This window comes from Colius striatus, chromosome 8, assembly GCF_028858725.1.
Source record: "Colius striatus isolate bColStr4 chromosome 8, bColStr4.1.hap1, whole genome shotgun sequence".
NCBI classification, from domain to species: domain Eukaryota; kingdom Metazoa; phylum Chordata; class Aves; order Coliiformes; family Coliidae; genus Colius; species Colius striatus.
The window spans coordinates 34,616,729-34,638,955 of NC_084766.1; the positions used below are offsets into that span (position 1 = coordinate 34,616,729).

At 45.0% G+C, this 22,227-nt stretch overlaps 1 protein-coding gene across 1 annotated transcript in view; it reads left to right on the plus strand.

Moving 5' to 3' along the window:
• Positions 1-22,227, plus strand: part of HTRA1 (HtrA serine peptidase 1) — a 33,704-nt gene that overhangs the window by 1,022 nt on the left and 10,455 nt on the right. The window contains exons 2-3 of the mRNA XM_062001606.1: positions 15,947-16,046; positions 16,348-16,552. Of these exons, the coding sequence (XP_061857590.1) occupies positions 15,947-16,046; positions 16,348-16,552 (305 nt within the window). The remainder of the gene's footprint in view (positions 1-15,946; positions 16,047-16,347; positions 16,553-22,227) is intronic.

Genomic DNA, 22,227 nt, shown 5'->3' on the forward strand with positions numbered 1-22,227 from the left:
ATTGGTAATAGATTTGCTACAGAGGGAGATACTCGTCACTCAGCGTTGTGTTGAGCTGACTTTAGGGGTTTTTTTTTGGAGGATGAGAGTGGCAGTCAAGAAGTAAGATTATAACTAGTAGCATTTTTCCTCCAGCATTACTGTTCACTTGTTACTTTGGTTGAATCGGATGTAATTTGAGTCCTCAGAGCTGCAGGACAGATGCTAATTGCTTATTAACCACACACTGTTGGGTTATGAAACTGCGGCTCTGCAGATGGAGTTGCTGGACTGTTCAGTCTGGAGGGAGTGAGGAGTGCAGGATGTGACACTAAGGATCGACAGGGGATGATCTTTACAAGATGCAACCCCTAATATAGGCTGGCTTAAACCTTGTCAGCTAAGGCTGTGTGTTTTTTCCAAGCTAGTCAGCATGTTTAAGGGGTAACATGTAAGAACTAGTGTGAATTAAGCCTTCATTTCTGAAGTGGTAGTCACCTTTTAGTCAGTACCATTGTGCTGAGGATTGACTGTACTATTTCTGCACTTCTTTCTTTGAAAACAAATCTTTTTTCCCCTGGTTTAGCCATTATCTCTCCAGCAGGAGAATATTCCGATGCCTAGTGACAAAACACTGATCCTGCATTGCAGATTAAACTTATCACTTTGGCACCAATACAATCAATTGTTGGTACCAGTGATTTCCCCCTCGGTTTCAAAGCTGCATTGTGCTCCGTGGGGCATTGCTGGCATTTATGGAAGTTGGAAACAATTAAAGCTTTCACACTACAGTTTCCTGACCTCCAGTATAATATAAAGCCTTGTGATTGTATTTTATTATGCTCAAATCATGAAACCAGTGTAGCTTTCTCAGTCCTTTCTGCTGAACGTTGGCAGAATTTGGGTTGTGTGTGAGCTGGAGAGCGATATGTGCCTCCAGTAGGTTGTGTAGAAAATGCATAGGCTGCCTGTGGACATTGTATGGGAAAACTCCACTGGAGTGGATCCATCACATGTACATCCAGACAATCATTTTTGCCCTGTGTTTGGAGTGGTGCCTATTTTCAGCTGGGGACAAAAGGAAGGTGCTGGAGAAGCCAATCAGCAGCACTCGTTTATCCCTAGACCAGAGCAAACATTGCTGCCAGCAAAGCAAAAAGAAATGAGGAGTAGGCTGTAAAGTCCTGTTCCCTGGAGGCAGGTTGAGCCATTGTTTTGAGAAGCCATTGCCTAATATGTGACTCCTTAGAGTTGTTAATTTTTACTTCTGTCTTTGAGCTCATCATCGTTGAGCTCATCTTCAGGAGATGGAGTTATCGCTGGGAACACACTGTGATGCTTTCATAGGAATGTATCAATGCTTATACAGTGCAATGGCCCAGGGAAATGAGAGGTGGAAAGAAAGTGTTTGGAAAGCCCTTTTTTGCCATGTTTAAGTTTCACATCACTTTAGTAGCTGGTCAAGTGCAACATTTTGTATATTCCACAAAACAAAGTGAAAGTTTTTGTGTCTTTTTCAATTTTCATCTGTTACCATCCACTCCTGGTGCTGCTTTTGTCCCCCAGTGGTTCTCGGTGCATCTGTTCAAGTACCAGCTGGGTGTGTTGATGCAGGAGGGGCAGGGGAAGGCTGCTCTGTGTCCATGCACAGGGATTTTGGTTTTCCCATGGGAAATGGGAACCGTGAGTCTTAAGAAAAAAATTCACCATCCTCAGAGCTGACTCTGGCCTCATCCCCAAACACTGCAGTGAGGATGGGTGGTGCTGAGCAGGTCTCCTGCACTGTGGTGATGGGTCTGGGGTGCAGAATCAGCCTGAAGAGCCTGAAAGAGCACAACAGGTTTTACCTCAGAAGCAGTGAGGAGAGAGAGGAAAGCCTGGGAGTGGCTTTGAGCTGGGAAAAGCATTGGTTAAACCAGTATGGTGTGTACACGAGGTGGGAATGGGACTGAAGCATTCCGTGCCTGGGCTCTTCTCTGTTAGAGCAAGGGTGACATAGTGAGGTGGCCCATCAACCCCTTTCATTAGTGCTGTATCTCTGGGCAGTGTGTACCCTTTCCAGCTCTCCCCTTCTGTGGTGGGGCTATGAGCAGTGTAACTGGTGGTACCCATCCTGCCAACTGTGTGCAGCCTCCCCAGGGACATCTTGCCCCAGCCTTCCATATGCAGAGCTCTGACAGACAGGTGCTTGCAGCAGCAGCAGCAGCAAGCTGTTTCTGCAGCAGCCTGGGCAGCAGCTTTCACAACAGAAATCTTTGCTTCCTGTGAAGGGTATGAGAGATGCTTCTCAGGCCCACAGAGCACACAGCGTGGCTTGGCACCAAGGAAAGTACAAAGGCAAGGAGAGGAGGTGAAACCATGACTGTTTAGAGACCTTCCCACACCTGGGAAGGAGGTCAGTGCAACGAGACCTCAATATTCTGTGGCATGAGGTTCAGCATGTTGGGAGGATGTTTTCTTTTTCTTCTGCAAATATGGTTGTGGTGCTCTTAAATCCCTCCTGCTGACCAAGGGAAGAAGGCTCGGGATGTTTGATACACAAACCAGCCTCCCTTCCCCTCATCTGTCACAGCAAATGCTGGCAGGCATTTTAGGGCAGTGTGCTTTTCTCTCCATCTTGTGCTCTTCACACTGTAAAATACAAACTAACCTGGATTTGTCCTTTCGCCTTTAACCATGGTAAGAAGAGGAAAGTTCCTCGTGGTTGCTCTCAGTGCCTGACTTTCCTCTGCTTCTTTTTGGATGGGATTTTGATGTTTCCCCACTTTTATTAGTCTCACTGTATCTACTGTGGTATCCCAGTAACCTCAGCAGTCCCCAGCACACCAGCCACAGACGGGCCATGCTTCTCTGTCCCAGCTGGGCTCTCTCCACCACTGTGTCATATCTGGAGTCTGGCATGAGCTCTTCTGGCTTAGATTAAACAGGCCCTTACTGCTTGCTTTGGGAGAAGGCAGAGGTGACTTTAGGGGTAACTCCCAGTTCTAGAAAGGTATGTATCACTAACACATACAGGCTTTGCAATTTTCCTTTATCACATCATTTCATAGTTCCAGACAGGGGTGGAGGGGAGGGAAAAAACCAAATCCATCACTCAGACTCAGTTTCTCGCAAAGGGCTGACTTTGTGTTTTGACATGCAGCAGGAGAAATTGCATCCAAGAGCCTCTGTGTAATTATCTGGCAGAAGAAAAGGCCCTCCACGGTCGATAAGCTGTTTGTCATTGAGTCCTTTAAAAATGAGATCCATGCAGCAGGAGATGGGAAAGAGCAGTAGTTGGACCTGCCTGTGTTCCTTTAATATGGATAGGCTTAGTTTGTCACTTTAGTATGGATAGGGATAAGTGGCTGGCTATGCTGAGCCTTGCAGGGATAAATAATCGGGGCAGGAGCTAAAGAGGAAAGTTGATATTGTTATGAGCTAGGCTTTTGGCCGGCCCTCTAAAGATAATGGCAGGCACATGATGGTTAAAGTGCTGAAGAGATGTTGGGAGCCTTTCCCAGGTTACTTGGCACGTGTTGAGTCTATTAAAAATGACCTGGGAGGTCCAGGTGTTCAGCAACCGGACGCACAAATGAGCGCTCCGGTGCCATTAGTGTTTTTAGCCACCTTCATCGCCTTCAGTTGCTGTGTTTGGGTGGTCTGAAAGTCATGATCTTCTGACTTTCCTCGGTCTCTTTTGTAGCAGAGGGAGGGAGGGAAGAAGCAGCTGAAGGCAATGGAAATAAATAGCAACATATTTCCAGAGGAGAAGCAATTCCCAAGCGCGGGATTAAAGAGCTTTTCCAAAGCCAAGTATTCAACTCTGAGGGAACTGTAAGAAGTGGTTTGTCTGAAGAAGCTCACCTTTTCCCCTCTCCACATCTAGATTTCCTTCCTGGGGAGCCAGCAATAATTCTGTAGTCTCTAGACTTCAGTCAGGTCAGTAAATACAGATTTGGAACAAGGGGAAAAAAGAATCAATCCTTTCATCTTCTGGCCTTTGAAATGTAAGGGTACCTGTGGACTGGACAGGAATGCTTCAAGCCATGAGTAAGCAGCAGGAGTGTTTTTAAACAGAGCTTGGATGTGATGTGGGCAGCGTATCCTGAGCAGTTAAAGGGAAGGTTCTGCTGTCCAAGAAATAGGAGAAGCTGGAAAATATTTTTCAAATGTGAGTTTACGTGTGCTCAGAGTGAAAGAAAAAGCAACGTTAGAAATAGCAACTGGGATACTGTGCAACTCAGCTTTTGTTGTAAATAAACTCATTCCTCACTGCCATAAACTGCTGGGGCCTCTAGGATCCCTGACTGGACTTGGCAGTGAGTCCCACAGCCTTTGTAAGTGGGCCCAAGTATTATTTTGGAGGCTGTGTCCAGCATGTGGAAGAAAAGCTGGACTTTGTTTTGCCTTCTGGATACAGGTCATTGTGATTCCCAACTCGGTTCACCTGCCTCAAAGAGAAGAATGTATCTACAAAAATAAGTCTCAACTCCCTTAGGAGTTTTTACAGGGGCTTATAGTGATAGGATAAGAAAAAATGGCTTCAAACTGAAAAAGGGTCAATTTAGATGAGGTGTTAGGAAGCTCTTCATTGTGAGGATGGTGAGATACTGACACAGGCTGCCTGCTGCTCCATCCCTGGAAGTGTCTAAGGGCAGGCTGAATGGGACTGTGAGCAGCCTGGTCTAGTGGAAGGTGTCCCTGCTTATGGCAGAGGGGCTGGATACTAGAGGATCTTTAAGGTCCCTCCACTCCAAACAATTCTGTGACTCTGTGTGATTATAACTGATAATATTGACCTCATACCTGTTGGTAACAGGAGGCTTATAATATCTTAAAGGCAGGACACAGGTGAGTAGTTATTTTGAGATTGGTGAATTGACAAGACCTTGGCTACCGTATTTAAGGGACTGCAGATGAATTAGGCAGCTGGACAGTACCTCTTGAATTTCTGGGTTCATGTCAGATAGCCTGGTGCATTGATAAGACAAAGCACGAGGCTGAAAGCCAGCTGGGTTGTGCAATTCCTTGCAAGTGCTCTGCCAGCAGCTTGTTTATGGAGACAAAAATGTGTGCATGTGTGTGCACACACATTGCAACAAGAAACACACAGTTGTGATTGGCTCCATGAGCCTCTGCTTGTACTGCACAGTGACTGGAGGCTGGCACCAGGATGACGACTGGTCCCACTGGTGTGAGCAGCGGCGCGTCCAAACCTCCTTCCTGCCTCCCTCATTTTCTTACCATCAGATTCTATGGGGGGTTTCTCAGTCTTTCCATTTCCCTGCTCTTGTGAAGCTGCCTTTTTGGTGAGATGAGAGAGATGGATATGCAGTGGATAATTCCTGCTTGCTGTCAGAAATATTGATGAGCTGGAACTGATCGAATTGGAAAGAAACCCATCTCACGTTGCTGATAGCAGCTGGATTTGCACATACTTCTCTTGACAAACAACTGATGGGTTCAAGAATGCATACTAAATCTGGTAACCATGCATAGCAGTTATCCAGTGGTCAAAAATTTGGAATAGTTTATGTAGCAGAGTGTTAGGAGAAACTCACAAGGTATTTCCAGAGGCAAATGTTGTTACATCATCTTACAGATAGCGGAATCTAGGGCAGAGGAAGATAAAGAGCTTTGCTCAAGGTCAGCCAGTACACCAGTAGCAGAGCTGAGAGCAAACTGAGGTTTTATGAGTCCCTGCCCATTGTGCTGCCCCTTGCCAGCGTTGCTGCTCCGTTTTCCATTACTTTTCTTTTCCATTACTCTATTTCTTAACCTTGCAGACTGCAGTTTTGGCTTTGTTCTGCAAACAGCATCGATGATCTGTCAATCTGCATCTGCAGAAAGTAATTTTGGAGAAGGAAAGTGGGTGGACCAAGCACTAATAAGGAAGAGAAACCCAAGCAACTCTTTCCCCCTCCCACCATCCCACCCCTAAACTAAACATAATTCTCCCCAGGAATCTCGTACTTCAGTGTTTGTGGTGGTAAAGGGATGATTCACTCCTTTTTCAAGGATAGTATATGCACTGTTTGACATGTCTGCCTGTCCCATATCAGACATCCCTGTGTAGACCTCTGTCTATGAAGGTAGAGCTGGGCTAACCCTTCTTTTCATTGCATTCAGACAGTAAAAGTGGGCAAGCAGAGACCACTTAGGAGATATGAAAAATATTCAGATGATGCATAAAATAAAGCAGAAGAGATGTGCAGGTAAAAGAGCCACGATGTACATAGTTAATGTTGATAGGAGAGCAGTGAATATCATAAACAAAACTCTAAGTATCATAAAAATATGCATGTTTGAGAGTGAAATAGAGACCTGCTGCTCTTTTAACCTTTAAGGAGAAACTCCATGTGCAGAGGAGCAGGGTGTTGTATATCTTGGCAGTGCCATTTCTTTTCTATAGTCCTCAAAATAGGATGGCACACGTACCATCTGCATGGCTCCAGGTTCATTTCCCAGGCATTCGTTGACTTCATGGAATCATAGAATGTGGGGGTTGGAAGGGACCTCTAGAGATCATCTAGTCCAACCTCCCTTCCAGAGCAGCTCCACCTAGATCAGGTCACACAGGTACATGTTCAGGAGGGTTTTGAAGACCCCCAGAGAAGGAGCCTCCACACCTTCCCTGGGCAGCCTGTGCCAGGGCTCCCTCACAGTAAAGTCGATTTTCCTTATGTTTAAATGGAATTTTCTGTGTTCCAGCTTCATCCCATCACCCCTTGTCCTGTCACTGGATACAACAGAAGAAAGTGCTGCCCCAACCTCCTGACACCCACCCTTTAGATACTTGTAAATATTAATGAGATCCCCCCTCAATCTCCTCCAGACTGAACAGCCCCAGTTCCCGCAGCCTTTCCTCGTAAGGAAGATGCTCCAGTCCCCTGATCATCTTGGTGGCCCTGCACTGGCCTCTCTCCAGCACTTCCCTGTCCCTCTTGGCAGAATACATTCTACATTAAACCAAATTCTGGACAGTCTCAAATTCCTAAGACAGATGTGGAAGATACTGACAGAGACTGAGGTGTTTGTTCAATACCTTGTGGCTTTTGTGATACATCTCTGCTGAGTTTGTGTACTGTGCAGTTACAAAGCCCCAGAGCAGGACCATGTCTTTGTTATTACTGTTTTGAAGTTCTTCTATAGATGTGACCCTTTTGTGTGTCATCTCTGATGTGACCCTTTTGTGTGTCATCTGTGTGTGGCTCCAAGTCCTGCCTCAGCAAAGTGATGAAACCAACAGCATCTCCAGGGGCAGAGAGGCAACGTCTTGGGAGGCTTTTTTCAGGCTTGTATCTGAAGAGGCTTTATTTAAGTTTCTTGTTAGAAAGGGGAAAAAAAAAATAGTTTAATAAAGCATGAAAACAAGAACTTGTGTTTATTCCCTCGTGTCTTTATAGCAAGGTTCCTGGAAGTTGAAACTGAGTCTCTCTTAAGCAGGGATTTCTTCTTGAGATGCAGTGCGAAAGTTTCTCACATACTTAAAGCGAGACCTTAATGGCTTTATAAGGTTAAGAGGAATTTTCAAGATCAGGCAGCTGTTGGTTTAATGTAGGATACAGGAATTACCACGTTGTTGTTACTTAATAGGCATTTTGAGGTTGTTTTGCTGGTTCTCTGCCTGTGATGACTGGAGCTGGGAGGCAGAGCAGGGTGATGACCTGAACTGGAAGGGGACGTAAACTGAGCAGGGCTGGAAAAAGGAGAGGAGAAATTATTCCTGACTCATGTGTTGTATTTTCAGCCTGCGGAGAAGAGAATATCACGTCTGCTTTAACCTCTTCACTGAAGTATTCTTTTCATCTGACAGCAGGAAATCAAGCAGGCTCTTTTCCATAACTACCTGACTTCTGTTTCTTATGTTTCCAGTTCAGACAGGACGACTGTTAATGATGTTTTCGAGCTCAGCACTCCTTGCCATTATCCTGAATTGCTCTTCACCTTTTGTGTGTGTGTGTGAGTCTGAGCACCTGCCTGTACTCTGCCCTCCCTCCTTGTCCCTTGGCCAGGGCAGAGGGATGCACCCATGCCGGGCACTGTGAGCACTTGTCAGCAGGCTGCTCAGTCGCCATGAGTTTGTCACCTCCTCCCATGAGCCCAGGATTGTATTAATATGGCAACTCTGCTCTGGGAACAGCACGTTCCTCCTTCTCCTCCTCTCAGGGCTGCGTTCCTCCGGCCCTGGGGCTGCAGCCTGCGCTGTTTATGCAGAAGTTGGGTTTCCTCCCACCTCACCGCTGGTGTTTACAGAAGGAATTGCAGTTTCCTGTTGTGTTAGATGGAGCTGTGGCTCCACTCAGTGTGCCTGTCCTCATTGCTGAATCCCACTGAGCCTCACCAGCTTGAAAGTCTGCTGCTTGTGCTCGCTGCCACTATAATTGTGACATCAACTTTTTTGCAGGAGCAGGCACTGCAGTTGGGTTATAGAAGAATTTCTGGCATTTCTGAGAGGTTTTATATATCTATTTCATCCCTGGGAGGTTCTGCAAGTGTTGTTAAAGCCTGAGACTGTTCCTGAGAGATTAAACAGGGGTTATGCCCATTTAAAAGATAAGTGGGAGACACTGAGGATTGGAATTGCTTTTCACAAGTTCCACAGAGACTGAGTAGCACAACACAGACCCAGATGCTCCCATCCTGGGTGTTCTTCTTCACCACCACCTAATCTTTCCACATCTAGCAATTCCCTGCTTGAGTTGCAACTCAAAATACTCTGTATTGGATTCATTGACTACTTATTCTGCCTTGTAGACAAGTGATAGGAACAGTTCCTCTGTGGCTAAAATGTTACAGTTTATATCTGGAGTTACATGAGGACTTCCTACAAGAAAGCTGGATACACGTTGCCTGTGGCCCTTGTCCATTTTCAGCAGCAGGAAAACCTTGAGTTGCATTGGGATTGGGTGCCAAAGAGGTCTGTTTCATGCTAAGAAAACAGCTTGACCAAAGAGATTAGACTAAAGTTCTCTGAAGACTCTCTGCCTTAAAATTGAATCATCTTCAAACACTTTTTTTGTCGTTTTATAAGTGCACAAGAGCGCTGTAGGTGTAGGTGTAGCATGGTCATTCCTGTGTTACCACTGTCTGCTTTTACTTATTCATACATTCTTCATTTTCAGTAACTTACCCTCTTCAGACTCTCAGGGCAGTAAGCACTGATTTGTGTCCAGCAGCTGGGAACAGGGTGCACGCAGAGGCTGAGCTACCCAGCGCATCACAGCAGCCTCTGCACCAGCAGCAGAACACCCTGCTGCTTGCTGGGGCTTGGTCTCCTTCACACACCTTTCCCTGAAAATCAGTAAAGTCACCTTTTGTTCTTGAGACCATTGATTCAAACGTGCAGCTCATTCATCTTCATTTTTGGGCTCAGAACGTGTGATGTGTTATAGGAGAGACCACACAAAAGCGGTTTGGTGCTGTTATTAATTTGAGAGCTGTTTTGTTCTATGAGCTTTGTACAGATTCCTTGTTTTGTTTAGTTTAGCACCTCTTTCTTTAGTGGTTGGTTTAAAATCAGTGATGAAAATTAATGGTTTCAGGCTTTTGAGCTAGCAGGGGAAATAGAGATTTCAAAGCCTGTTACTTGCAAGATCTCTGGTGCATGTGAGAGAGCCCTTGTTAAAGGCTGCCAAGAGAGAGCTGATCATCTAAATATTATGATGATGAAAATGGATTTCATTTTCCCTTTGCAAGTTTGCTTTCATGCCAACAAGCAATATTACTTCAAATTCTCACTTTAATCTTGCAGTAGTTCTTGCTGCAGGAAATCCTTTAAGATAACACCAGACTTGTGCAGTGTCCTGTTGGGTAGAATAAAATGCTTGAAACCTCCCCATCATTTAGTGCCATGGAAATGGTTTTGCTTTTAGGGAGCCCATCACAGCACAGATCTTATTCTCAGAAATCTGTGAGGTGGCTTCAGTTTCTTCTTGGATTACACAGACAGGGGGGGAAATAACTGATGTAGTGGTAGCTTTATTAGCAAGGTGCTGTGGTTCCCTCCATTGATCTGAAAGTTGTCCTGCAGCAAATCTCCGCTACGTAGAATGTTGTTTCCTATTTTCTGAAGTGTTTTCATTGCGTAAGATCCTTTTTTGGTGTATTACACAATTTATCCTTGAATAGGAAGTGGAATATTTAGGCTTGCAGCTTTATGTAATTGAAAGAAAAAAAAAAGAGAAATGTGGCAGCAGCTTCCCATCCATCACTTTTTCCTCGTGTCTCTCCAGCAGAGCTTGCTGATCCCACCATTTTCGGTGTGAGCTAAGCACATTTGCTGGCCTTTTGGTTTCCAGAGTGGTGTCAGAGGGTTTAACGTTTTCCTCTGTGCCATGAATGGGAGTTTGTACAAACCCCAGCGGCTGCAGTCTGAGTTGGGAGGGTGGAAATTCTCCAAGCAAAACTTTACAGCCTTGCGGTTTGTGTTAGTAGTCACTGGTTCTGCCAGCCAGGAGGTTTCCTCAGTGCTTAAGCCCTTTCTGGTGTTGCTCTGCAGAGGAACCCAAGTCGTTCCTTCAGACTCTAGTGTGTGTGTGTGCACCTGGGGTTGTGTATCTGAGGATATAACATGTAACAAGCAGCAAGTACTGGAGGAAGGAATCATCTCTTTTCAGCAACCTGGGTAGCTTAATTCATTGAGATAGCCCATAAACTTCATCAGGTTGTGGTGGCTTTGCCTGTACTCTTACTGGGCAGGGATTTTACAGTCACTTACAATTGTCACGGGAAAGAAAGATGAACTACAGATCTCTGGATCCAAGCTTCTTTTTCTTCCACTGTCACCAGCTTGATGTTAGCAGACCATGGACCCCCCCAGGTTGAGATGGTAAGGGGTGAAGCAGCTGTCCTGGCTGAGTGTGCCACTGCTCAGGTGCCAGCATGAAGCAAACTCCAAGGAAATCTGGACTTGGTTCCCCAGAAGGACGAGGGCACTGCACTTTCCTAATATGAAGCATCTTTAATGATGAGCCTGGAGATGGTGCAATTTGCATATGAGCGTCCTCTTTGACAGTTATGAACTTGCAGCCAGTGATAGCTGCAGCTGTCTTGGGTGATTCTTGTTTCATGGCAGCTTGTTTTGGTCGTTATTTTTAAATCTTAAAGGGAATAAAAGTTTCTTGTTGGGTTTTGAAGAAATCAAAGGCCTGTGCCAGGGTGAACCTGAGCTTTTTGATTTTAGAACAGGATATCTGATATCACATGAAGTGAGGATGGGAAGCAGGGACTTGCTGGTGTTTGCTGGGATGTGCCTTTTCACCTCCCTGTATCTAGGGTGAAAAGCCTAGAGAGCACTGTGTTGGTTCTGGCTTCAGGCAGAACCTGGGAGCATCGCAATGCCTGAGCACAGGGCACCTGCAGTGGCTGCAGTCAGGAAGCAGAGCACAATGGGCAGCCACCTGAAGCTGGTCCTGAGGGATGAGGGTAGAACCCCCTTGTTTGAAAAGGGGAAAACTCATGAGAACTGGTGGGGGGAAAAATAATCCTGAGATGTGCCTAAAGTGTTGCATGAAGATCTGCCCTCGAGAGGCAGACTCAAGCTGAGAGAAGACCTCCAGAGCAGCAGGTGCAGCTCTCACAACTGCAGGGGAGAGGTTCCTTTCACAAGGTTTCTATCTCCAAAGCATCTTTTCAAAATACTACAGAGAGCAGCGTGTGTGAGTTGTAAAGCATTAAAGCCACTTTGAGTAATGACCTGATCAGAACCTGGATCTTAATTTGCTTTTTTGGCTCACCTTGATAAAACCAGACTTTTTCAGTTGCTTACAGATGGGTGTACTTTACTTTTTCTCCATGGTTTGGTGTTCTGCCTTGCCTCCTACCAGTTTGTTTACTGCTATTAGCCCTGTTACTGTCAGTTGGCAGAGGTTTTCCTTTTCATTCGAGGGCTGACAGCCAGCACACCTTTGAAGTCCTTGAAAAGTCTTGGGAATATTTTCATGCTGTAACCTAGGTATGATTTTTTTATAAGTCAGTTTTTGATCATTAAGTGAATTCACAACAGTCATCTTTATAATGTTGTTAATAAAGGCTCCTTAACCCTGCTCGTGGGGATTTTAGGGCACTGTGAAATAGTTCAATAAAAACATTACAAAACACAATAATCACAGCATATAAATAGAAAGAGAAACAGTCTACAAGGCTGTGAACATCAGAGCCTGAAGGTATTTAGGGGCTAGAGCTTTACTCAGGCCCACCTCTCAATGATTTTAAGAAAAAGAACCAAAACAATCATTAAAAGACACAAACCTCCCCAAAATACAAGAACAAAACTGCAGAAGGGTGTGGTTTAAAGAGGGCCAGAAAATGAAGGAAACGTGATTCTCATGAATTTGACACTGGTTATACCAAAGAAGAGAGAATGACATTTTGGGGCCCAATTTGAGCATCAAAGAGCTGGCTGCCTGCTTGTGGAGTGTCTATTGGTCAGGACGGATGTTGTGGTTAAATGTATAGATGAAGATACACAGGCAGTGGGGATCGAGCGGTCAAACCCATATCATCAGTCAAAACACTTGCTTTTTCCTTTCTTAATAGTTGAGGTCCACTAAACCACTGCAGAGCCTCCAGCTCTTTAACCCTGCAAACTTGGAGGAGGTTGCATGACCCTTATTCTTAAAGCTGTGCTTTCTAAGAGCCTGAACTCTCAGTACAACTGGAAAATCCATCTGTTAGAAGAGGAAAGCATCCCCTGAGAAGTTCTGAGTTTCACTGCTGTCTTCCACAGTGGCTGGTGATGGCTGGAAGCTACACTGTGGTGGTTGAGGAATGAGCATCTGCTCACATTAGGTTTGTATTGTTGGTGGTTTTGTGGCAATTTTAGCTTCTGTGTAGTAGCTTGTGCCTAGGGCTGGTGCAAATCTAAGATATGTTTTTACATGGTGGTGGTTGCTTTTAGGAAAGTGAAAGTGCACCTCTCAGCTCTGTAATCCCAAAGAGCACTTGGCTATGGTGGGCAGTGAGGATGTATGGAACGGGCAAATGGTATGCACACACGTGTCTCTTTTTTTTACCCCCCCATGATACTTTTTCTCAGTGACAGAAGAAACTTTCAATGTATTAATCCTGTTACTATAGCTTTCAATGTATTAATCCTGTTACTATAGCTTTCAATGTATTAATCCTGTTACTATAGCTTTCATCGTGTTTTATGTTGTCACACAATGGTAAAGATCAGTTGATGGGAGGGGGGGAGGTTTATTTGTTAGCATTCATCAATGAATCCATCAGAATGGTACTTTTGAGTCTGAGTTGCTTCAGAAAGGTATGTTTTCCGTTTAAATGGGCAGTTGTTCAAGAGCTGTTGCAAAACTGTGTTACACAACACAAGAATTCCTAATGCATAAGCAATAGGCAGGCGTGGCGAGCTGTTGTTGAGCTTTTTAGGTCAGTATGCCATGAATCAGTATTTATTATCTAACTTTGCTTCAGAGTATGAAATGGTGACCTTTTAATTGTGCAGCTTGGTTTGGGACTGCACAGGGAGGTGGATACCAAATCCTGTCACTTCTGAAATGGGGCTGTCTGTAGCCTCAGGCTCCAAGTGAAGGCAGCTCTTGGAGATGAGGTATTAGTAGTCTCACCATGTACAGCTTAGGCATCCTTTCTCTTCTTGAATAGCTAAATGCCAAGAAGATTGAAGGCATAAAAAAAGCAGTGTTCCCTGTGCAGTTCCCTCATCCATGGGAGAGCTGAGCTCTCTTTCTCAAGGGCAGGACATGACCTTTGAATGGCTACAGCGTTGTAACTGAGATGAAATCATTTCCTAAGCAGCGATCAAAAAGCATATTGATGGATACAGTGGTACCCTGGGGCGCTGGACCCCAACATCACCTTAATTCAATCTGATAAGATGTCTGAGCTCCTCTTTGATGCCAGTGAATGCTTCCAAAAGGCAGTTCCCATTCTCCTACTGGTTTCCCAAACCTTTCCCATTACTATTGTCAGCTCTGTAATGATGACATGGTCCATTTCATAAGGAATATTTCTAGTACAGAGAACGTAAATCCTTTGGTAAGTTGATGTTTGTCAGTCAGCAAAGCCTTTCTGGCATAAATTCCAAGGACAGCAGCTTATGTGTAAATGGGAGAAAGCACAGAATGCTTTTGAGGAAAGCAGGAGGTGAGTGCACAAGTTTCTGCTTCATAAAGCAGATTAACGTCTCTGAAGCATGATCTGAAACTGCATAGCAGATTATGTGGCTGCTGCTCTGAATGCTGGTCATGACTGATGGCCTTAAGATGCTTCAGAGGGTATAAATGGGGGAAAAACACCTTCTTGAGGGATCAGGTAGTATTTGGGTTGAGCATCCACCCCTCTCATAAGGGCAGCATTATGCTAGTTGTTATTGGTAAGTCACCAGAAACCTGTCTGTCTGCCCCTGAATCATGTGAATGCTAAAAGCCAGCAGTGTTTTGTTCCCAAGTTATTCCTCTGAGTTTCCTGCTGTCAGGTTTTGCCTCCATTATGTACTTAAAAACTTGCATAGTTTTCCAGTCTGTTTTTCAGATAACCAAGGTCATTCAGGGATCGAGATTGGGATGATTTTCTAGGCTAGTCCTGGGTCTCCTACCCTTCTGCAAAGAATTTGTCCTGTTACATCCTCACAGGCACTTAGAGCATCCACAAGCTGCTTACTGCTTTAATCTCTGGACAGATTTAGAAGCCAAATGGCAAGGATGGATGGGAGCAGCACAACACATTAGTGCTCATCTGAATGTCAAATGCAGACTTGGCTTGTGCCTTTATAACTGGTGAGGTGAATGCAGCAGATAAATGCATCAGATAGAATGGGAAGATTAAGGAAACAAAAGGTGCCTGGTGCCTCTAGGGCAATACAGAATCTCTCTCTGGGGTGTTCCAATTGCTTAGCTGCACACATTTTTTTAAAAGGTAAGTTTTGCCCCTGAACTAATTGATTCTGTGTTAGAATTGTGAGGGCTTTTTCCTGAGAGTTTCAGACATCTGATGGTGCAGACGGGTTTTCTGCTGGCCACAGTAGGAGTTTGGTATCCAGTTGCTTTTGAAAATCCCATTGACCTCCCTTTAATACTCAGTGACCATGAGCTTTCACGTTAAGGCACTGCCCAGGAATGCAGAGCTTAGTGGCCCCATTGTTTTCACATGCCTATCTCTTGTATAGCCTTGAGAGTGGTTCAGTAACTCCAGGGTGCGTGGGATCTACTGCTCTGTGGAGCTGATGGACCACAGGTGGTTGCAGTGAGGAGGAGGCTCTGAGTGTGGCTTGTGTAGAGCGTGTTAACGTGCATTCACACTCAGGGGCCAGGCAGAGGCTGGTGGCTCAGGCTTTGTGGGGACAGTGGTGGGACAGGCAGCACAGAGCTGGTACTGAGTTGAACTTTCCCAGCAGGTGCTGTAGGCTCACGCTGGGGTCAGGACCTCGATGTCCTCAGCACTTTACAAATAAATGCAGCAGCATGAGACTTGAAAAACCACTAAGCAGGCATTTTGGCAGAGGAACACAGCCTGTTTGTGTGATCTGAGAAGACCATACAAGCTAAATAGAGCATCTAGAAAAGAAAAGAAGTGAGAGCAGTAATGGAAGCATCTGAGTCCAAGATGCCTTTCATGAGGGGAAGAGCGTGGCCGTGCAGACATGAGCTAAGCCCCACGCTCCTCCAGCACATCATCCCTGGGAGCTGCTGGTGATGGGTTGTACTGAATGGGGGGCTCCAGCCACGCTCAGGCCAGCACATCTACTGCCCCATGGCCCTGTTACACGTGCTTAAAAGGAGAAGGTTTCACAGATCCTTGTGTTGTCCTAATGATAAGGCACCCTCCCTCTTCTGTGCAAAGAGCCAGAGGGGAAATGTGGGAGCAAGGGTTATGCTGCAGCTGACTTTTAAGGAGAAGAAAGATATCCATCCACTCAGAGCTTTTTGTTTTTAAATTCAGGTGTTTTGCAATGACCCTTCGCCTGTCACTTGAAGAACTCATGACACATTTTCTGTTTCTATTTCAGGCCAAGAACATCCTAATAGCCTGAGGCACAAATACAACTTCATTGCAGACGTGGTGGAGAAGATTGCTCCCGCTGTGGTTCACATCGAGTTGTTTCGCAAGTAAACAAGATGCACTGTTTTGGTTTTGCTGTTCTTGAGAACTGCTGCCAGTGTGCCAGAAAAGTTGATTGATGCTGTGGAATGATCAATATTTGTCATGCTTAAGAACTAAAGAGTCTTGGTTAAAAACCACCCAAAGTTAGAGCAATGCATGTGCATTATCTTGTTGATGGTAGTAAGTAGCAGCAGATATCCTGGTTAAAACCACCAAACTCTTTTTGGCTGTGTGTTATTTGGGATGATTTCTGATCATTTTTCTGAAGTGAAAAATGCTTAAATGTGTGTTTCCTGTGTCTTTTAGACTTCCTTTTTCCAAGAGGGAGATTCCTGTAGCGAGTGGGTCGGGGTTCATCGTGTCAGAAGACGGGCTGATAGTGACGAACGCCCACGTCGTCACCAACAAAAACCGGGTGAAGGTGGAGCTGAAGAACGGCGAAACGTATGAAGCTAAAATCAAAGATGTTGATGAAAAAGCTGACATTGCACTAATTAAAATAGATGCTCAGGTGAGTTGTTATAGCAAGGCACATTTTATTCCTCTTAGCTTAGCCATCCTCCTTTCCAAAGGCTAATTTTCAGGAGAGGCTGGTAGTTTAGTTTGGAGTTGTAGAGAAGCTTTGAGCTAGGTGCTTACACATTTTTAGAAGCCAAGTTTGGGGTTGGTAGTGGTTAGTTTTATCACCTCTCAGTGTAGTGCAAGCGAGTCTGTAGAACTTTGGTGTGCATCCTCAAAAATGAAAAGCACCATTGTCTGCTGGCTGGTTTTCGCACACACATGGGCTCTCCCTCTGAGAAAGAGTGGGGGTGTTCCCTTATGATTGGTAGAGGAGCATATTATTCTTTCTTATGTGCCTATACTGAAGTCACAAATTGCTTTTAGAGGGCGTGTTTGTCCCTCTGAAGGGCTGTACCTCACTGATATAGATACTAAGTTAGAAAATATCTTGGGAACCTTCCTGAACGTGCAAACCAAAGCTTGGAAAGATACAACTTCCCATCCATAGTCTTCTTCCATGTCAAACAGATGGCTGTCAGCATTATCCTGCCTCCTGCAACAGCAGCAAAGCTGTGCTGTGCTTCTGCACATCAGCAATGTAGCCCAAGTGGGATATTGTGTCGAAATACTGTGTCATGTCGCCGCAGATAGATGCACGTGATTGCTTGGGGTGCTGCTCATATTGTTTGGACTGTTAGTTAATGACCTCCAAATTTAGCAGGCAAGAACGTTTCATTTGAAACACATGACTCAAAAATGTGTAGATCTTGCAGTGTTGTTTTAGTTCAGACCTATTCCCCGGTGAGGTCAAAAGTGTTTGTGCCAGAGTTCATGATTAAATGGGACGTCTAAGGCAGAACTCTTGGATGACCCGGCATCCAAAGTGCTTCTGCTGCTCCCTTGTCACCTTTGCCATTTAAAAGCTCTTTGGTTTTTCTTCCTTAATTAAAAGCTTTTTAAGAGCAACACGGCAGGAAACTTAACAATACCAAGAACATTTGTTGCTGTGCTGTTTTTTCCTCTCTTTTCCTGAGGTAACCTATTTACACATTTACCAGTCACCTATTTTCTCCTTTTTAAATCAAAGCAAGCAAAAGCAGATCTGCAGTAACAAAGCAAAGATCCCCCAGTATGACATCTGTCAGCCTTAGGCTGAGTAGGATATGGCAAGGAGTGGAGTGCAGCTGGAAAACTGATTTAAAATTGGAAGCACAACACGGTGAGGAAGGTGTAGACCAGAAAGTGGTGGTGAGAAGGAGAGGACTTCAAGTAGCAAACTTCAGAGCAGAGAGAAGCTGGTGAGTCAAAGACAGGAGACATTGAATCGATGTGACACATTGTTTTGAAGGACTTGAGAGCAGACATAGAGTTTTGTTATTTGATACCCTAAAGAAATGGCTCCAGAATTTCCCTGGTGAGCTGCTTACGGGAAGGGAGAACCTGGGAGACTGGAAGCAGCTTGGAAAAAGGAGAATGCAGCCAGCTGAGTTGCCTGTAGTGGAAACCACTGCTAGACAGGACTGGAATCGACGAGTCTAGTTGTGACTTGCAGGATGGCAGATGCTCCTCTGTTGTAAAAATTGCTGCTGTGTGATTAAGTGGTAGTCATCGACTTCTTCCATCAGCCCAGTTGTTGAACGAGGCTGTGGCTCTGTTTTGCAAACAGCACATCAGCACTGCACCCTCGTTCATCAATATGTCTCTGAAAATTCGTTAAAAAGGAAACTTTTTCCATCTTGGAGCTATCCTAGAGCCCCAGTGGCTGCATTGTTCTTTCTGGGGATGGAGAGGTGAAGGATTGACTGTTAATATTCAGCTGCCTTTGAGAACAAGGGTTGGTTTGGAGGCAGAGCTCTTGCAGAAGGAGGTGAACAGGCACCCACTGTCTTCCTCACATGGGGTCAGCGTAGCACATCCAGCTGGGTAGCAGGAGATGAAATTTCACATCCCTGCTCTAAATTAGGTAGAATATGAATATAAACTTGGATCTGATATACCCTTGGTGTCCTATCAGTTGTACAACCCAGTGCCATATGTATTGTTCCCCCCTGTTGCATCTCAAGATAATTTTGAGAAGACTCTGAGAAAACTTCTTCTATCACTTTGGGGTTTCTTTTTTTCTGGGATGAGAGACCTGTTTTCCAGATAGCTGTAGTGCCTTGGCACTGGGAAACCCCAATCCAAGGTGAGCCCTGAGGCACCTCTATTGGCAGGACAGATGGTGCTTTGCACTTGGAGAACTCTAAACACAAAGTTTTCCACGTTCACAAGAAGTTACAGTGGAGAGGCAGTCAGACGACTTTCGGACTGAACTTGCATGTGCCATTTTTATATATCCATTCCATTGCAGTGTTCAGGCTTTTCCTTTTTGTCCTGAAATACCTTGTAATCATCCAGATTCATAAAAGGCTTTTTAAAATCACAGAGGTAGTAATTTGTTGAAGTTGAAATGTATTTGATGACTAAAGAAGTCAATGTGTCGGTACAAATAACCCTTTAAAAATCTGGATATAACATGAAAACCATCCCTAGGAATTTTTCTGAGGTAAGAGGTGAAGTTCTTGCTTTGGAGTGAATAATTTGAAGGTGACATCAAAGGTGCAGAAGGTTTTTTTATTCTGTCTTTCTGTGGCATGTTAAGGCAAGATTTGAAGGGTGAGGAATGTCTCTGTGGTTAGGGACAGAGCTGGGCTTGAAGTGTAAGTTGAGGCTGTCAGCTGGGATTCCTAAAACACTTGGATTTTACAGCAGCCTGTGTGCTGGTTTTCTTTAAGCTGTGAACATCTGGCCAAAAGCCTTGAACTAATTTGACTTTGAGTGCAATAGGAAATGAAAGAGGATGGTAAACTCTGGGTACCAGTAAGGATGAACCCTGACTAAATTCTCCTTCATAGAAAAACATATTGCAGTCAATGAGGAACAGAATCTTGGAGTTGTTGTTCCAATGCTAGAGCATGCTTATTTTTACAGTCTGTGAAAGAGAGCAACTGCATTTCTGGTGTCCACAGTGACACACAGCACTTTGCTGAAGTCTTGAAAGTAGGAAGTAAGGTTGGAGTCAAGCATGGCAAACGTGAATGCAGTGCAGCCGTCCCTCAGCTTTGAGGAGACAGCAGCAATAGTGGACATAAAACAGCCCAGTTGCAGACAACTTGGACATGAGCATGCAAAATCGACACTATTTCCCCAGAAAATAATTGCACTTGGGCAGCATAGGCAGAGGTTGGTGAAATAATTCATCTTGTGTGGCATGTGGGATACTGCAGTGAGCACGAAACCCATCCAGAGCACTGCACAACACTCCAGAGCTTGCAGATGCTTTTGAGCTGGCAGAGCTTGATGGTGAAATTCATCTCGGGACAAATTAGTGTCTTGTTAAGTGAGTGTGTGATACAGCTGCTGAAATCTGTAAACATCAGGAGGAGGAAGGGAAAGTTTGAGGCTGTTTAATGGACAATGTCAGGGTGCCCTCACCCAAACTGAAGCTGGAAGACAGTAGTGGAAGCTGGAGGTGGCTTCTGCCTGGACCCTTTTCTCCCCTGGAAATTAGACTCTGCTCAGAGAACTGATCTCTGTGGCAGGTGCCTATGGTTTGGCAGTGAGTGCAGAGCCAGGGAGCACAGGGAATGGCTTTTTTTTGAGGTGTATCTTCTTTCCATGTGCTTAAAAACCAGCCACGAGCCACTTGCCACCGACTGAAATGTTTGTTGTTCCTCAATGTGACCAGTTCCTGCCTTCTGTATCCCAGGCAGGGTTTGGCATCCCCCTGGTACAGCAGCAGTGGGTTTGTGACCCATGTCTAATTTGTGGTGATATTTCAGCCCTTTTGCTTCAGGGTTTTTTTCTGCATCTTACTAATAACCACTTAGTTTGACACTTTTTAAATCAACAAGGGCTTCTGCCCTCAGCCCTTTGGCGGTTTGATGAGACAACGCCGCGTCTGTATCTTTGTGGTCAGAGGGGATTTGCTTTTCCCCCCTCTCTATGTGTACAATCTGGAGGAAGCAGGAAAGCCAACTTTCCTGTTTATGTATCAATATTTTAATAGCCCACATTCTGAAAAAACAAACTACTGGACTACCAGATGTAAGTGGCTTCTCTGAAATGCCGTTTTACTTTGAAATCCGCCGCTGGATGTTACGTTGCTTCCTCTTGAGAGCCCGAGGAAGCCCACATATTGCTTCCAGAAGTCTTCAGGACCCACAGAAACGAAACAGCTTGTAGAAAGCTTGGATGGTAACTCCTGTTTACTCATCAGTTTAGGCAGCAGTGGTTTCCTGCCATCTTCAGCTCCTAGCAGCCCTCGCTGCAGGGACAATGTGCTGGTCCAGCTCCCCATGCAGTGAAATGCTCACCCACCTCCAGGGTACTTTAAGGGTGAACAGCAGTATCTTGCCAGGTAATTGAAATCCTGGTGACACAGCAAAACAATGCTTCATCCTTTTTTTTCCTTTTCTTTTTCTCTGTGAGCTTCCCATGCTCCATATTTAGATAAGGAGACTCAGTCTTGTTTTTTCTAACTATAGATGAAATACTTTCAGAGGCTCGTAATGCATTCAGCTCGGGTTCTTCATTTTCTTTGGCACTGTGCCAAGCAGTTTCTGGATGGTAGCTGATGCTCTACATTTTCATCCACTCATGGCCTGTGTTTTGATTTCTCCATAATGTGTTCTGAGAGTTAAATAGTTTCATTAATGAGAGCAGAAACGCAGTTCCCAGGGAAGTGACATGTTTTGCCAGTTACTTACAGCTGAATTAGTGCACCATACAAGCATCTGTTTTCTTTTCCACCTAAAAATAAAAAGCATGAGGGAAACGTGTCGCTGTTTGACACGAATTGAACTCGGCACACTCGTCTCCTCTTCGCCTCTTGAACTGCAAACTGCCTCCTGCAAATTCGTGACCTGCCTTCCACGAACAGATTACAGAGCAGAGGAGGGATTTACTTGTTTTCCATGCTAACATAGAGACAGATTCACTTGTTTCATGGATGAAAAAGTCCCAATTGAAACCCCTCCTGCTTGTGGTTGTCTGCCTCTTGGGTTTTATTTTCCCGTGGCACTGGCTGTGCCCGACAGTGGTCACATGCTGCCGCCTCTTTTAGTTTCAGAGCTGACTTGTCAAGGCTCCACTTACTTTGGCTGACTTGAGCTGCATTGCTAACATTCAGTCAGGTGAATATTTGTCTCCTGGCTGATGCTGCTGCTCTTCTCTACTTGTCCTCATCGCTCGTGCCACGGTAGCCGCGTCTCATTGTTGGGTGAAGCCGTTTCTTGTGGTGGTGTGCAGCTCTCCGTTTTGTGGGAGTTATGTTTATCCAGGGTTTGAGTCAAATCCATATATAAAAATGTCTGAAGCCCTTTGGGATGAGAAAGGCTTAAAATATTAACACTAATTAACGGCTCCTTCTCTGGCTGGGTGTAAACAGTGAGTCATGTGCCACTTATGGTTTTGCATGTTTAGTCCTATTTCTGTGTGCTTGCAGAATGCCTGCTTGCAGATTTGTTTTATTGAGTAAACACGCATCCCAGCAGAGCCCCAAGGCTTCAGCAAATGAGGAATGGAGGGAGAGAAAGAAAAGTTATGTGTTGCCCAAGGTCATGCAGTGAGTCATGCAGTGAAAGCTGGGTTTAGGTGGTGGGTGTTTCTGGCTCCCTGTTGATTGTGCTGCAAGGCAAGCTCGTT